This window comes from Macrotis lagotis, chromosome 8, assembly GCF_037893015.1.
Source record: "Macrotis lagotis isolate mMagLag1 chromosome 8, bilby.v1.9.chrom.fasta, whole genome shotgun sequence".
Classification (NCBI taxonomy): Eukaryota; Metazoa; Chordata; class Mammalia; order Peramelemorphia; family Peramelidae; genus Macrotis; species Macrotis lagotis.
The window spans coordinates 61,789,923-61,805,219 of NC_133665.1; the positions used below are offsets into that span (position 1 = coordinate 61,789,923).

Here is a 15,297-nt window from a genome sequence, read left to right on the forward strand (position 1 = left end):
AGTGCAACAATGTCTCAATTTTCCCATCATCCCTTCCAATATTTGTCATTTTCTCCTTATGTCATATTAGCCAATTTAATAAGTATAAGGTAGTATCTCAGGATTATTTCAACCTACATTTCTCCCATGAGTAGTGAGGTAGGACATTTAAAAAAAGGATTTAAATAGATTGCATTCAAAACCTTGTCTGAAAACTGTTCATATGTCTTGATCAGGCATCAATTGGGGAAGGTATGCCATTGATTGTTTTGAAAGATTTCATTTGCTTTGAATTTTACAATTTTTCCCCTATTCTTGCTTCCCTCCCCCTACCTCCCACAGACGGCATTCTGTTAGTCTTTACATTGTTTCCATGGTATACATTAATCTCAGTTGAATGTGATGAGAGAGAAATCATATCCTTAAGGAAGAAACATAAAGTATGAGGTTTAGCAGAATTAAATAATAAGATAACATCTTTTTTAAAAATTAAAGGTAATATTCTTTGGTCTTTGTTCAAATTCCATAATTCTTTCTCAGGATATCCCAAATTTGTGCCTGATTGTTGCTCTGTTGGTATGAGCAAGTTCATTAAGTTTGATCATCACCCCCATGTGACTGTTGTAGGATGTACAATGTTCTTCTGTTTCTGCTCAGCTTGCTCAGCATCAGTTCGTGCAAATCCTTCCAGGCTTCCCTGAATTCCCATCCTTCCTGGTTTCTAATTGAACAATAGTGTTACATCATATACATATACCACAGTTTATTAAGCCATTCCCCAATTGGTGGACATTTACTCAATTTCTAATTCTTTGCCAGCACAAACAGAGCTGCTATGAATATTTTTGTACAATTGATATTTTTACCCTATTCCATAATCTCTTCATGTTATAGACCCAGTAGTGGTATTACTGGATCAAAGGGTATGCACATTTTTGTTGCCTTTTGAGCACAGTTCCAAATTGCTCTCCAGAAAGGTTAGATGAGTTCACAGCTCCACCAACAATGTATTAGTGTCCTAGATTTCCCACAACTCTTCCAACATTGATCATTGTCCTTTCTGGTCATATTGTATGCCATTGATTTTTGAGAGTTTATTTTATAGCATGCAACTTTGTAGAAGCTATTAATTGAATTAATTAGTATCTTCATTGATTCCTTATGTTTTTATAAATAAACTACAATATCCACAAATAGGGATATTTTCTTCTATTTGCCTATGTTCACATTTATTGATATCACTTTTATTTTCAGAACTATATCTAATAAGAGTGGGAAGAGCAGACATCTTTGCTTTAATCCTGTATTTGTTAGGAAAGCGTCTAGTGTATTTTGGGCTTAGACAATTTTTATATTTTAAAAAATTCTCTCTATAGCTATATTTTTAAGGTTTTTCTGGGTAGCCTAAATGACTCTTGTACTTTGTTAAAGACTTCCCCCTCCTTTATACATTGAGATAAACACATGGTCCAAGATGTTTTGGTTTTTAATATGTTTACCTATATTGTTTTCCTGATGCTGAAATGTCTTTGCAACATGGTATAAACTCAACTTGGTTCTGATGAATATCTTGGAAAACAATTTTTTTAGTCTGACAGGATTTTATTTAAAGTTTAAAATCAATATTCATTCATGATATTGGTCTATTGCTTGCTTTTTTGCTTCATCTTTCCCTGTTTTAGGTATTAGAACTATTTTTGTCCAATAGAAAGAGTTTGATAGTATGCTTTCTTTCTCATTTTTTGAGGATGATTTATTATGGGTGATAATTTTTCTTTAAAGTTGATAGAATTCTCCTGTGAGTCTATGAGGACCAGTGTTTTTTCCTTTGGCAGTTCCTTTATAGCCAGCTCTGTTTCTTTTTCTGAGATTGGATTTTTTTTAAGATCTCTAGTTGGTCTTAGGTTAGTTTGGATTTTTTATATTATTAAAGAATTTCTCTATTTCTTTTGTGTACTCATTTTATTAGCATATAACTGTATTTAGTAGGTTCTGATGATTTTTAAAATGCCTTCTGCTTTTGTTATAATTTCACTTGTTTGTATCTAATTTATTTTGATTTTTTTGTCCTTTTTTAATCAGAATGGCTAAAATTTATCAATTGTTAATCTGTTATAAAATATTTGTCTTTTTTAAAAGAACCAGCTTTGTTTTTATCATTTTCCTTTTCTTTCTTTTAGTTTTTTCCAATTTCATGTAAAGATAATTTTCAGTATTCATTTTTGTAAGATTTTGAATTCTACATTTTTCTCCCTTCCTCCTCCAGTGATTTGATATAGATGTTAAACATATTTCCCTCTTAGTCATGTTGTGAAATAAGAATCAGAACAAAAGGGGAAAACCATGAGAAAGAAAAACAAAAAAAATTTAAAAACTGAAAATAATATACTTTTCTTTTTCTGGATGTGGATGATATTTTAAGGGTTTTTTTGGCAAGACAATGGGGTTAAGTGACTTGCCCAAGGCCACACAGCCAGGTGTGTGTCTGAGGCTTGATTTGAACTCAGGTACCCCTGACTCCAGGGCCGGTACTCTATCCATTGTGCCACCTAGTCGCCCCTGGATGATATTTTTCATCATAAATCTTTTGGAATTTTCTTCAGTTACTGTATTGTTTAGAAGAGCTAAGTCTATCATAGTTGATCATTACACAGTGTTGCTGTGCTGTGTGCAATGTTCTTTTGTATTTGCTCACTTTACTCAGCATCAGTTTATGAAAGTCCAGGTTTTTCTAAAATTCTTCTGCTTATAATTTCTTTTACAGAATAACAAAAGCATTTCATTACACTCATATTCCACAATTTGGTTAGCCATTTCCTAATTGATGGACATCCCCTCAATTTCCAATTCTTTATAACCACAAAAGAGCTGCTATAAATATTTTTTTGCAATATGGGTCTTTTTCTTTTTTTATGAAGTCTTTGAGAAACTGATCTAGTAGTGGTATTTCTGGATCAATGGGTATACACAGTTTTATAACCCTTTGGGAATAGTTCCAAATTATTCTCCAGAATGGTTGGAACAATTCATGACTCCAACAACAATTCATTAATGTTCCAGTTTTCCCACATCCCCTCTACACTTATTTTTTTTATGGTACTGTCTTTTATATCTAAATCATATACTCATTTCAACATTAGTTTAGGATGTGAGATGTTGGTCTATGCCTAGTTTCTGCCATACTATTTCCCTGTTTTTCCAGTAGTTTTTGTCTAATAATGAGTTCTTATCCCCAAAGCTGGAGTCTTTGATTTTCTCAAACAGTGGATTACTATAGTTATTTGCTATTGTTTCTTTTGTTTCCTCTTCCACTGATCCACCACTCTTTCTTAGTATCAAATATATATATATATATATATATATGTTATAGATTAAAAATTATACACATAATACACACATATACTTTTTTATTAATTACTTTGATATTCTTGACCTTATTTTCCTCCAGATGAATTTTATTATTTTTTCCAACTTTCTAAAATAATTTTTGGTAGTTTTATTAGTAGAATTAATTTAGGTAGAAGTGTAATTTTTATTATATTAACTCAGCTTTCCCATGAGCAAATGACATTTACTCAATTGCTCAGACCAGACTTTGTGTGAAAACTGTGTTTATATAGTTTTGGGGTTTGTCTTGGCTGGTTGACTCTTGAAGTGTTTTATGTTGTCTACAGTTACTTAAAATAGAATTTCTCTTTCTATCTCTTGCTGTTTACTTTGTTGGTAATATATGGAAATGCTGATGATTTATGTGAGTTTATTTTCTATCCTGCAACTTTGCTGAAGTTGTTAATTATTCAAGTAGGTTTTTAGTTGACTTTCTAAGATTCTCTAAGTATACTATTATATCTGTAGAGTGAGGACTTTTTCTTCATTGCCTATTCTAAGTCCTTCAATTTCTCTTTTTCTGTTATTATTAAAAGTAATATTTCTTTCTTTCTCTTTCTCTTATTTCTTTCTTTCTTTCTCTCTTTCTTCCTTTCTCTCTCTCTCTCTCTCTCTCTCTCTCTCTCTCTCTCTCTCTCTCTCTCTCTCTCTCTCTCTCTTCCTTCCTTCCTTCCTTCCTTCCTTCCTTCCTTCCTTCCTTCATCCATTTTTCTTTTGTCTTATAATATCTATTCCAAAATTTTTGAATTTGGTTAGATGATCTGGAGGTCTGATTACCTACTGTTTATTTATCTCCTTGTGTTCAAGGTTTTTAGCTGAGTTTTTTCCCCCTCCTAATGTCTTTGGCAAATAAAATCTTTTTTCTGCTTATGTTTACCTGTCAGTCACTTTTTGATTCCTTCTTTAATGTCAGTTCACCCAAGACCTGGACCATAGAACTGTCTTGGCTTTTTCCTACATTGAAAAATTTTCTATTCCTCCATCTAGTTTCTGCCTCCAGGGACTTTGAGGGGAAAGAGAGGTAGAACTGGACTCAACTGGATGCCAGTCCAGTACAGTTTTCCACATATGATGATTTCCTGCCTCAGTTCTTTCTATCTGACTGATTGTTCTTGTATCACAACAGGGAAACTGCTTCCCAAGACAGAACAGCTTTTGTTTTCCTGAACCTCCACTTCTGATGGATTGTGTGGGAGTGGGGGCTGTTGTTTGCTCTCTCATAATGTTTGGCAGGGATGGGGAGGAGGAGTCTACAGCTGACAGAGAATGTGTCAGCAGCCAGGGAACTGCTGAGTGGATCCCAGTGTGAAACCTGTGGGTCAGGTTTTGCCAACCTGCCAGCATGTGAGGACTACTGAGGGAGGGAATGCAGAGAAAGCATTATTTGGGAGTAATAATAATAATAATAATAATAAGAATAAGAATAAGAAGAAGAAGAAGAAGAAGAAGAACAACAACAACAACAACAATAATATTTAACATTTTTATAGTGCTCACTATTGCCTGGCATGGTGCTAAGTGTTTTACATTTATTATCCCCTTTGATCCTCAGAAAAGTATTGGGAGGCAGGTGCTATAACTATCCCCATTTTACAACTGAGGAAACAGGCAAACAGAGATAAAGTGACTTGCCCAGGGTCATACAGCTTGTAGGCCTTCAATGAAAGATTGGAACTCAGGTTTTCCTGACTTCTTGCCACCACCTAGCTGCCTTCTCTGCTACTTCTGTTAGTTCATTGGGTTGTTACCTGGTTAGAGTTCTTGACATCTTAGATGGTTGAAACAGCAACATAGTTACTTGGGTATAATTCTTCTATTCTGGTCATTTAAGAAGTGTGAAGATCAGAGAAAATGTCTAGTCTTTCACCTTATTGATTATGTGACTTGGAAGTCCTATTTTCACTTTTTCTTTATATCCCCAGCAAAGTGTCTGGCACTTAAGTACTTAATAAATGTGTTGATTGATTAATAAAAGGAAAGATCAAAATAGTGTAGTGAAAAGGCCATGGAATATAGACTGAGGATACTTGGATTTGAGTTCAAACTCTGCTGTTAACTCATTTTGTAGTCTTAAACGAATCTCTAACTTCAGGGGGTTTAGAACAGCAAATTAAATGTGGGAACTGAATGAACCCCAATGACTCCATCTTGTGACTTATTCTGGAGTTAGTTCAGTTTCCATTCTATTCAGCTATGGGTCTAGTCCAATTTCTGTCTCATGAGAAAACTATTCTCAATTGTGGAAATTGTGAGAAAACTTTATTTGATTGTTTGAACCCAGCCTTGTATTCCTGAGAAGCTTTTCCATCTCTACCTGCTATTTAGAGACCCTTAACTAAGGACTTATGTTTTGCTGACCAGAGCCCCAGGTAGATTTGAAGATTGAAGCAAGGAGTTTTCTTACCACTATATGTCTGAAACAACTCATATGACTTACCTGAAAATTGGTCCCTTATTGATCAATCAGTTACTGCTTCCTTGTTCTTTTGATTAAAAACAGACACTTAGGGAAAGTGTGATACCTCTTTTTCTGAATACAGGGAATTTCACCTGTTCACATTCTCCCCCTTCCAACTTGTAAAATCCTTAAGCTTTTCTCCAATTAGAAATCAGATTACCTAATATTGTATCTTGGTTAATTGTTTCCTTTAATTAGTTGGTTTTATTTGCTCAATTGTCTTTAATGCATAAAAATCTGTCTCCCTTTGCATTTGGGGTCCAGTGCCAAAGCTGTTTTGTTATGCAGTTGGCATGCATTGCTTAATAAATCAATATGCTTAGAAACTTGAACCTTTGTTTCCTCAGTCATTTCATCTTTCACATGCCACAAACCTCTCTGACATTTATTTTCCCCAATTTGTAAAAGTAAAGGGAATAGCTAAAGCACTGTTCTTTGCAGGGAAGTCTAGGCCTCCTGGGAAGCCGTAACTTGACTGCGAGAGTTGTGATTAGCCAGTTGGAGAGGGTCATGATGTTTCTCTTTCCATCTTCTCCACAATAGCCAACCATGAAACTTATCTCCTGCAAAACCACATCTACCATTCACTTATTACTTCCCTATTCCTTACCCTCCTGCAATTGTGTAAATTCCTAATTTTTCTTTTTCTGAAGCGAGTGTTAGAACTTCAAGGTAGTCTTAACCTATCCCTATGGCAGCCCTTGTTCAGGTGCTATTGGGGGAAAAAAACAAAACATCTCCCCATATTCATGTATTCCAACTAAGCAGAAAAGTTTCAAAACCCTGGACTAGAGGACTTCTAAGGTTCCTTCCAGGTTTCTATGGATCAGACCATCAACACAAATTTATTTAGCATCTACTGTGTACCAAGCAGTGATATGCAAAGACAAAAAATTAAATAACTCCTGCTCTCACAGTTTTAGGACAATTCTCTAGTTAGTACTTTTGGAGCAGAAAAAAATAAATGGATATATGAATAAAGATTTATGCAGAATTAGTCACAGTTCTATTGTTTGCTACTTCTTAGACAGGACTGGTATCCTCATCTTCATTTTGTTTCTGAATCTAGAGTGGGGATGAACTAGGAGGCACTTAAAATTGAATGGTTGAGTATATGCATTCCTCTGTCTGTACTCCTCAAACAAGATACAAAATTTTAAAATATTCAATTCAGCTGACATTTATTTAGTAATTGCTATGTTTAAGACCTTGTCCTAGGCACTGGTAATATAAAGATGAAAATCAACACCCTTTAAGAGCTTACAACTTCACAGAAAGGAATAAGGCATGCACACAAATAGCTCTAATACAAGTTAGACTGTGATTAAATCTGTAAGAGAGTTCAAATAGTGTAGCATGAGAGATTTGAGAAGGAAGGAATAGCTTCTGGCTGGGGGGAAGATCAAGGACGGCTTTATGGAAGATGTAGCATCTGAAGGGAATTTTAAAGGAAAAAAAAGATTTTGACAAGTAGAGATATAGGGAAATCCACTCTAGCCATGACGGACACAAATACATAATCAGGAGAGAACAAGAAGATATTTAGGGCAAGGAAAGTTCAATTTAACTGGAGAATAGAGCATATGAATGGGAATAATATAAAATAAGTCTGGAAGCAGAATTAGGGGGGCAAATAATGGAAAGTTATCTATTATTTCATCATGACAAGCTTCTTTTTCTCTTTCATTTTGACAGGTAATCAAAAGTTGACAAACTTTCCACTTTTTAATCTTATTTTTAATATGCTTCTTGACCTCCCTGCCTTTCCTTGTTACTGCTTTCCCTTTTTTCCTTAGATTTTTTTTAATAGCATTTTGGCCTTCCTCTTTTTCTCTTTCAGGGTAATGGTACAATGAATAGAGCACCAAGACTATAGTCCAGAAGACTTGTCTTCATGAATTCAAATCTGGCTTCAGACACTTATTAGTTGTATGATCCTGGACAAGTCACTCAGTCCCATTTGTCTCAATTTCCTCATCTATAAAATGAACTGGAAAAGAAAATGACAAACCATTCCAGTATCTCTGCCAAAAAAACTCCAAAAGAAAGTCAGCTGTGGCTAAAAAATAAGACAAGATTTTCTCTTCCATTCTTTTTATTTTTGCTCTTTTCCATTGCTATTTTCCATATCATAAATATATGAAGCAAAAGATAGAATTAATACTAAAAGAACAAAATGATCCAAATCCATATTTGAGCAATTATCGTTTGTAAAAGTTTATTACTCAGCTATATTAGGTTTCAGTGTTCTTTCCTTTTCAGTGGTGAACTCCTCATGGGTTGGGACTGTGAAGTTTTTGCTTTGACTTTGTATTGCTACCTGTACAGGATTGTCCAGTTGGGGACTGTAAATGTCTGCTTTTTATGTCGTGTTTTGTACAATGCCTGATGATGTGAGTAGTTTTCATAAATACTTAAAGCTTACTTGTTTGAGCTATGATGGAATTCCCACTCATTAAATGTATTTTAATAAGTTTAAATCATGCAAGGAAGTGAGATTGAAAGATGAGAAACAGCATGTTACATGAAAAAAGCATTGAGTTTACAGTCAGGAAATGTGGGTTCAAATCTTGGTCTTTTTCTTTATGTCCTCGACTAAATCTTTTTACCTCTCTAGGATTCAGTTTCCTCATCTATAAAATGAAAAGATTGGGTAGCAGGTAGAATAAAAATAAACTAAATTCAAATATGGCCTCAGACACTTTTTAGCTGTGTGATCCTGGACAAGTCACTTAACCCTATTTGCCTCAGTTTCTCATCTGCAAAATAATCTAGAGAAGGAAATAGGTTCTTTGCCAAGAAAATCCAAAATGAGGGCATGAGGAATCAGACACAATTGAATGATAACAAAACAAGAAGGTTAAATTATATGACCTTAAACATCCTTTTTCTCTCTCTATTATGATCCTAGAAATGTGGTAATAGAGTTTGGCCTTATTTGCATCAAAAATACATTTATACTTTTTAGTAATAAAAATTCTACCTCCCCCAAGTAATTGTGACAATCGTTACATGCAGGTGTCAGTGAGTGAGATGCTGATTTCCTGGAAATATAGGTTTCTATGTATATTGAAAGGTATGAGACAAGGATGAGCAGCATAGAGAATTGATAGATATAAAAATTGTTTGAATTTTTAGTACTACAGTCTTTATCCATCCAACAAACTTTTATTTAGTGTTTTTTTTGTGCTAGTCACAAAAATACACAAGATAAGCTTCTTGATTTCAGTAATTGTTCATATTTATAAAGTGCCTTAAGTTTTGCCAAGTACTTTTCATTCATTATGACATTTGAACACCATGAGCCCCATGAAACAGGTGATCTTATTATTTCTTTTTTTTTTTGAGAGGGTCTGAAATCATCAACATTTATTAATTATCTGTACAGTGTTAGGATCTAGAAATTTAAGGACAAAAGAGAAACCCCCCCCTTCCCCTTGAGTTTACAATCTATCTGGGAGACAATATATAGTTATAAACAAAACAGACTCGAGGCAATAACATGAACAGATCTTATTTTTTCCAGAGAAAATTGAGGTTTAGAGATATTGAATGACTTTTCCAGGATGACACAGTAATGGAAGCGTCTGAGGTGGGATTCAAACTTAGGCCCTCTTGATGTCACAGCTAGCAGTCTATCCAGTAATGCAGGCTGCCTTCAAAAAATGCCTAGTAAAAGAAGATGACATTTATGAATTTTAAAAAACACCAACAAAGTAGATGATAAATTCAGAAGAGTACACATTGCTATGAGATCAAATGAAGGAGGAGTTGCTTCCTTCAAGGGGAAACAGGAAAGTCTTCATGAAAGAAGTAGCATTTGAGAAGACCCTTGAAAAGTTGGAAGGACATCGGTTGCTAAGATATATGGGAGAGGTCTCATTTATTTAATTGAGGACAGTGTGAATAAAGACATAAGAAAACCCTGAATTTGTTCAGGGGACAATGAGGAGTCCAGCTTGATGATTTAATGGACAATGTTCAGGACTTGGAGTCAGAAAGATCTGAGTTCAAATTTAGTTTCAGATTCTTAGTAGCTATGTGACTATGGACAAATCACTTCACCTCTGTTTGACTCAGTCTCCTCATCTGTAAAATGAGGATTATAATACCACCTAATTTTCAGGGTGGTTGTGAGGATCAAATGAGATAATCACATAGCAAACACTATATAAATGCTAGCTATTATTATTAATTATTATTATAAGGCATAGATTAATGTGAAGAGGAGTGGAAGATAATGATGGAAGGTTGAATTTGAGCTTGATTGGGAAGTGCTTTGAATGTCAGACCAAACACCTTCCTTGCAAAGAGTGTTTAGCCTAAAGAAAGCAGAATGTATTACATGGGGAATGCTAATTAAAAGAAATTATCTAGGTTAAAGGCCAAAATCAGTGTCTGAACTGATCATGGCCTCCTTGAGACCAGGGGATTGTGGGAAGAGACAAAAGCTGGCTTTTATGATTTAATTTTTTTTTTCTTTTCAAAGGTGAAACATGCCGGAGTTTTATTGACCTGGCTCCAGCATCAGAGAAAGGTAAGGTATTTGATTTCCACTTTTTAAAAGTAACTAGCCTCTTTTGAGAGAATACTTCCTGAGTTAGTCTTTTAGTCTTCTCTCTCTCTCATACTCTTGCTCTCTCTCTCTGCATATATATATATATATATTATGTATAATTATATATTTATTAAAGGTTTATAAAACTAAATGTCAATTTAAGATCAAAGAGAAAAATTCTCACCAAGTTGGGCTCAGAGGATCCTAAAAGAGACTGTGGAGATAATAGTACTCTTCTTGAAGTTTCAAGAGGTAAAGGGGGGAGATGGTGAAGGAGTAGAAGAAATCATGACTAAAGGCAAAGAGTATTGTCTTCAGGTTTCAGAAAGTAGTTCAGTTAAATTGGAATGAGTAGAGTACAAAGGAAGGTGACATATATATATATATGTATATAATACATGTATCTCTCTCTCTCTATATATATATATATATGTATATATGCATATATACACAGAAAGCCACATGCATTTACCACACATTATTGTCACAAAGTTGTCTTTACTCTAAATAGTTGTCAATCCTCTGAGGACCTGTCAGAATTGTTAACATCACACTCAGTCATTTCCATGAGTTCTTGGTTCCAATTAGCCTCATTATACCAACCCAGCATAGCCTTGTTGTATATCTTGGTATTTCTGACCTTTATCTTTCTGTCTGAAACTTCAGGAATAATTGGCATGGCAAGTTACCTTCTCAAAAGGCAGACAAAGATCAAGAGGGTTTGTCACTGATTGGTCATCTGTAAGATTCACTTCAAAGTCACCTTCTCCAGTTGAAAATTGAAAGTCACCCAGCTTGGAGCTTGTTGTAAAAGGAAGGCAGCAAGTAAAATTGAAATGGAAAGAATAGACCTGAGTTCAGGATGAGTGACAGTGTATTAGTTTATAGCTTCTTTATACTTAATTACTTAATTTTTCAAACTAAGGAATAAAGGATGGGTGATTGTTGAAGAGACTTTTAGGTGATAAGTAATTATTGAAATATTTCCTTCCTCATTTTCAATTTGTCTGTGTTTCTATCCTGTATAATATTTTTAGACTTGGAATCTGAAATTCTTACAACTGGATCATGGGAAGGATGTTAGATCATAGGCATATTTTGCCACTTTAAAGATGAGGAAACCCAGAAATTAAATGACTTGTCCAAAGTCTTGCAGTTAGTATTTGGCAGACTTAAGGATTCCAACCCAGACTCTTTGACTCCAAATCTAGTACTCTTTCCCCCAGGTTGCCTTCTATTCTTTCAATTCAATTCTGTTGGACAAGGGTTTTTTTAATGGCATTAAGAGAGGCATAAAAGCAAAAATGAAACAGTTTCTCTACTGGGATGAGGTGGGGAACATGTATACAGATGAATACAAAAATATATCCAAAGTAAATACAGAATGATTTAAAGGATTTGATGGGGAGGGGGGGAGAACCAGTAACTGAAGGGCCAGGAGAAGAGGCATTTGAGCTAAACCTTGAAGATTCTAAGAGGTGGAGGTGAGAAGAGTGGACATTCCAATCAATCACTCACCAAGTACAATATGTACCAATCTGTACTTATGCTGACCACTAGGGACACAAAGGACTTCCTTCATTCCTGAAATCATCTTTCATTTCAATGAGTTTATATTACAGATATGGGATTTGGGGGAGGCAGCCTGTACCAAGCCATGGAGATGAGAGATGGAATGTTTTGCATGGGAAACAGCTAGTAGGGTGATTTGGCTATTATGGAGAATGTATGTGTGAATAATGAGTTCTCAGTCTAGAAAGCTAGATTGAGCGCAGAATGTGAAGGGCTTCAAATGCCAAGCAGCTCATATTTTATTCCAGAAGCAGTAGGGAGTCAGTGATATACTTGATCACATCTGGACTGTAGGACTATCACTTTGCCAGCAGTTTGGAATATGGATGGGAAACTGGCCTTGTCATCATTCCCCTTTGCACAACATTACACTTCCTCCCTCCACATGTTTGCATAGGCTGTACCATACACACAGAATGCATCCTTCCTCACCTCTATCTCTTGGAATCTCTAGTTCCCTTTGGGGATCATCATTTTAAATCCTACTTTCTGATTTCTGTTAGTGAGACTTTCTTCTCCTGATATCCAACTATGATGTACTGGATTTGTGTTTGTCTCAGATTATCATTCTTATGTATTTTCCTGCTATAAGCATGCTCTTTCTGCCTTTGTATGCTCAGTGTTTAACATAATGTCTGACATATGATAAGCATTGACAAATGGTTAGATGAGAAGAAGGACTGATTAGGAGATTATTACATTTGACCAGTCAATAAGTGCCGAGGGTCTGACCTAGGATGGAAACCCACGTTAAGTGGAACTAAGTAGAAAGGACTCATTTATTCAACAAATACTTTGGAATCTACAAAGATACATGGCAGGCTCTAGGGGAGGATACAAAGTTTTGGTAACATATTGAGTTAATAAGTTAATAGGGCAATTAGACATAGGTAACTATTGATACAAAGTATTATTCATTCATACATTCAGCAAACATTTATGAAGCAACTATTTTGTTCCAGGTATTAAGTTACATGTGGTCATTCAGTCATTTTCCAATCATGTGTAACTCTTCATGACCCCATTTGGGTTTTTTTGGTAAGATATTGGAGTGATTTGCCATTTCCTTCTCTAGCTCATTTTATAGATGAGGAAACTGAGGTTTTTAAGTTTTAAGTGACTTGTCCAGGATCACACAGCTAGTAAATGTCTGAAGTTGGATTTGAACTCAGGAAGATTAGTCTTCCTGACTCCAGACCCAGTATTCTATCCACTTCTACTCCTACTAGGCTAAGTACTTAGGGAGATATAGGTAGATAAGGCATCCTTATCTTCATGGAGTTCTCACTTTAGTTTGGGTGTAAGACATAAACATTATAACTAATATTCAATTATACATTAAGGGCATTTATTTAAGTATTACAAAACTAAGTGCCAATTGAAGATCAAAGAGAAAGGTTGCATCAACTAGTGGGCTCAGATGATCCTAAAGGAGACTTTGTGGAGGCAATAGCAATCTTCTTGGGGTTTTGGGGGGGTAGAGTAGTAGAGGAATATATATCATGACTAAAGGCATGAGTGATATGAGACTACATAGCATCTTCAGGATGAAGAAAGTAATTCAGCTTCATTGGAGTAAATGGATTATGTAGGCGGGAGATAATGTGATGGGGTCTGAAGATAGTACAGTTCCAGATTTTGGAAGCCTTAAGCACTAGGCAAGAGTTTAAATTTTACTTAGTAGGTAATAGAGAACTACTGAAGATTTTGGAGCAGAGGAATGATAGGACTAGATCCATATACATGGATAGGAAACATTCTGTCAACATTATGACAAAGGGGTTGGAGAAGGTAACTGTTGAAGTAGTCCAGGAAGGTGATGAGCACCTGGGTGGTAAGCCATGGGATTTTGGAAGAAAGGAGGGACCTGATAGAGCTGCAGAGCTGCAATCAACAGGGGTTGGCAACTAATTCCATGTGAAAGCTGAGGGAGAAGACAGCATGTGAGAGAATACACAGGATTCAAAAAGAAGAGTCTGGGTGATTGATGGGTACCACAGACAACTGTTGGATAGAGGAACATGTTTTATGGGACGTTAATATCACTTCTCTCCTTTCACTTTATAAAGTGGTGGTCTTTTTTAAGTTTTATGTGAGAGCCTCTTGGGTCTGCTTCTCATCTCTAGGCTTCTCAAGAGACCTTCATTTTATGCTATTTAAAAAGACTAGAGCTAAAAGAAGAAGTAAAGAGGCTGACAGTTTGTATTTGATGCTTGTTGATTCCAGAATCTTCTTGTCCTTGTCAGCTGCTCTGGAGTCTGGCAGTGCTGGTTCAACCCTGGTAGAAAACTATGTACACATGTCTGCCCTCAGAATCTTTCATTCCTATACCTCTATCAAGAAAGAAATTCTGAGAAAGTGAAGGAAGTCTATAGATATTTTCCAGGCCTTGTGATATGACTTTTAGGTCTTAACAATAATACCTAAATCCTTTAAGCCATGGATTTAAAACTATTCATAGGAAATTTTATCTAGCTAAGATAAATATGCGGTTGTGTTTCTGGGTTTTTCACTCATTTGTTCAATGACACAGAAGAAATGCTTTATTATTCATGATAATAACAATTGATACACACTGCTTTAAGATTTGGAAAGCTCTTTAAGTAGTTTATCTCATTTGATCTTCTCCACAAACAGCTCCACTGGGTAAATGTTACAGATGTTACTATGTTCTTTCTGAAGATGACGAAATACCAATCTATCAACCAGCAGTTATTAATTGCGTCTTCTCTGCCAGGCAATGCTCTAAGCTTTGAGGGATACAAAGAAAGGCAAAAACCTGAGAGCTTAAATATTTCCTGGGGTCATTTAACGAGCATATGAAGTAGGATTTGATCCCAGATTTTACTGACTTCAAATCCAAGGCTCTATCTATTACATCCCTTTTATTACTATTTGCCTCAATTTCTCTGTCAAATATAAATAAGACTGCACCAGAGGGAATGAAGGCTCCTGGCACCTGTGCTTCTCTCCTCCATGATTACTAGATAACCTTCCAGCCTAGTCAAACATCTGCTGAGCCCAGAATGAAGAAAACTGGCAGCAGATGTGGGATTCCTGAGGCTGATAGTTTATCACAAATATCATTATAGAGTGAGGAAACTGAGGTCTGGAAAGATGAAATGATTGAGCCAAGGCTATACAACTATTACATTGTAAATGCCAGGCATGTGAGTCTCTGCATATGGTAACCTAAGGACCAGTATCATTTTCTTCAGACACAAAAATGCAGATAGAACTATGGAGAAACAAATACTTTTGAGGTTCTTGGGAGTGGGCATAGGTAGTACAAAAGGGTGTAGTCCTTAGAGTATGAGTAGTAGACTATTCTTATTGTCTCTTT

At 35.5% G+C, this 15,297-nt stretch overlaps 1 protein-coding gene across 1 annotated transcript in view; it reads left to right on the top strand.

Annotated features, from left to right (window-relative positions):
* The window catches only part of GSG1L (GSG1 like), a 388,597-nt gene that overhangs the window by 82,517 nt on the left and 290,783 nt on the right, over positions 1-15,297 (top strand). Inside the window, exon 2 of the mRNA XM_074196007.1 lies at positions 10,314-10,361. Within this exon, the coding sequence (XP_074052108.1) occupies positions 10,314-10,361 (48 nt within the window). The remainder of the gene's footprint in view (positions 1-10,313; positions 10,362-15,297) is intronic.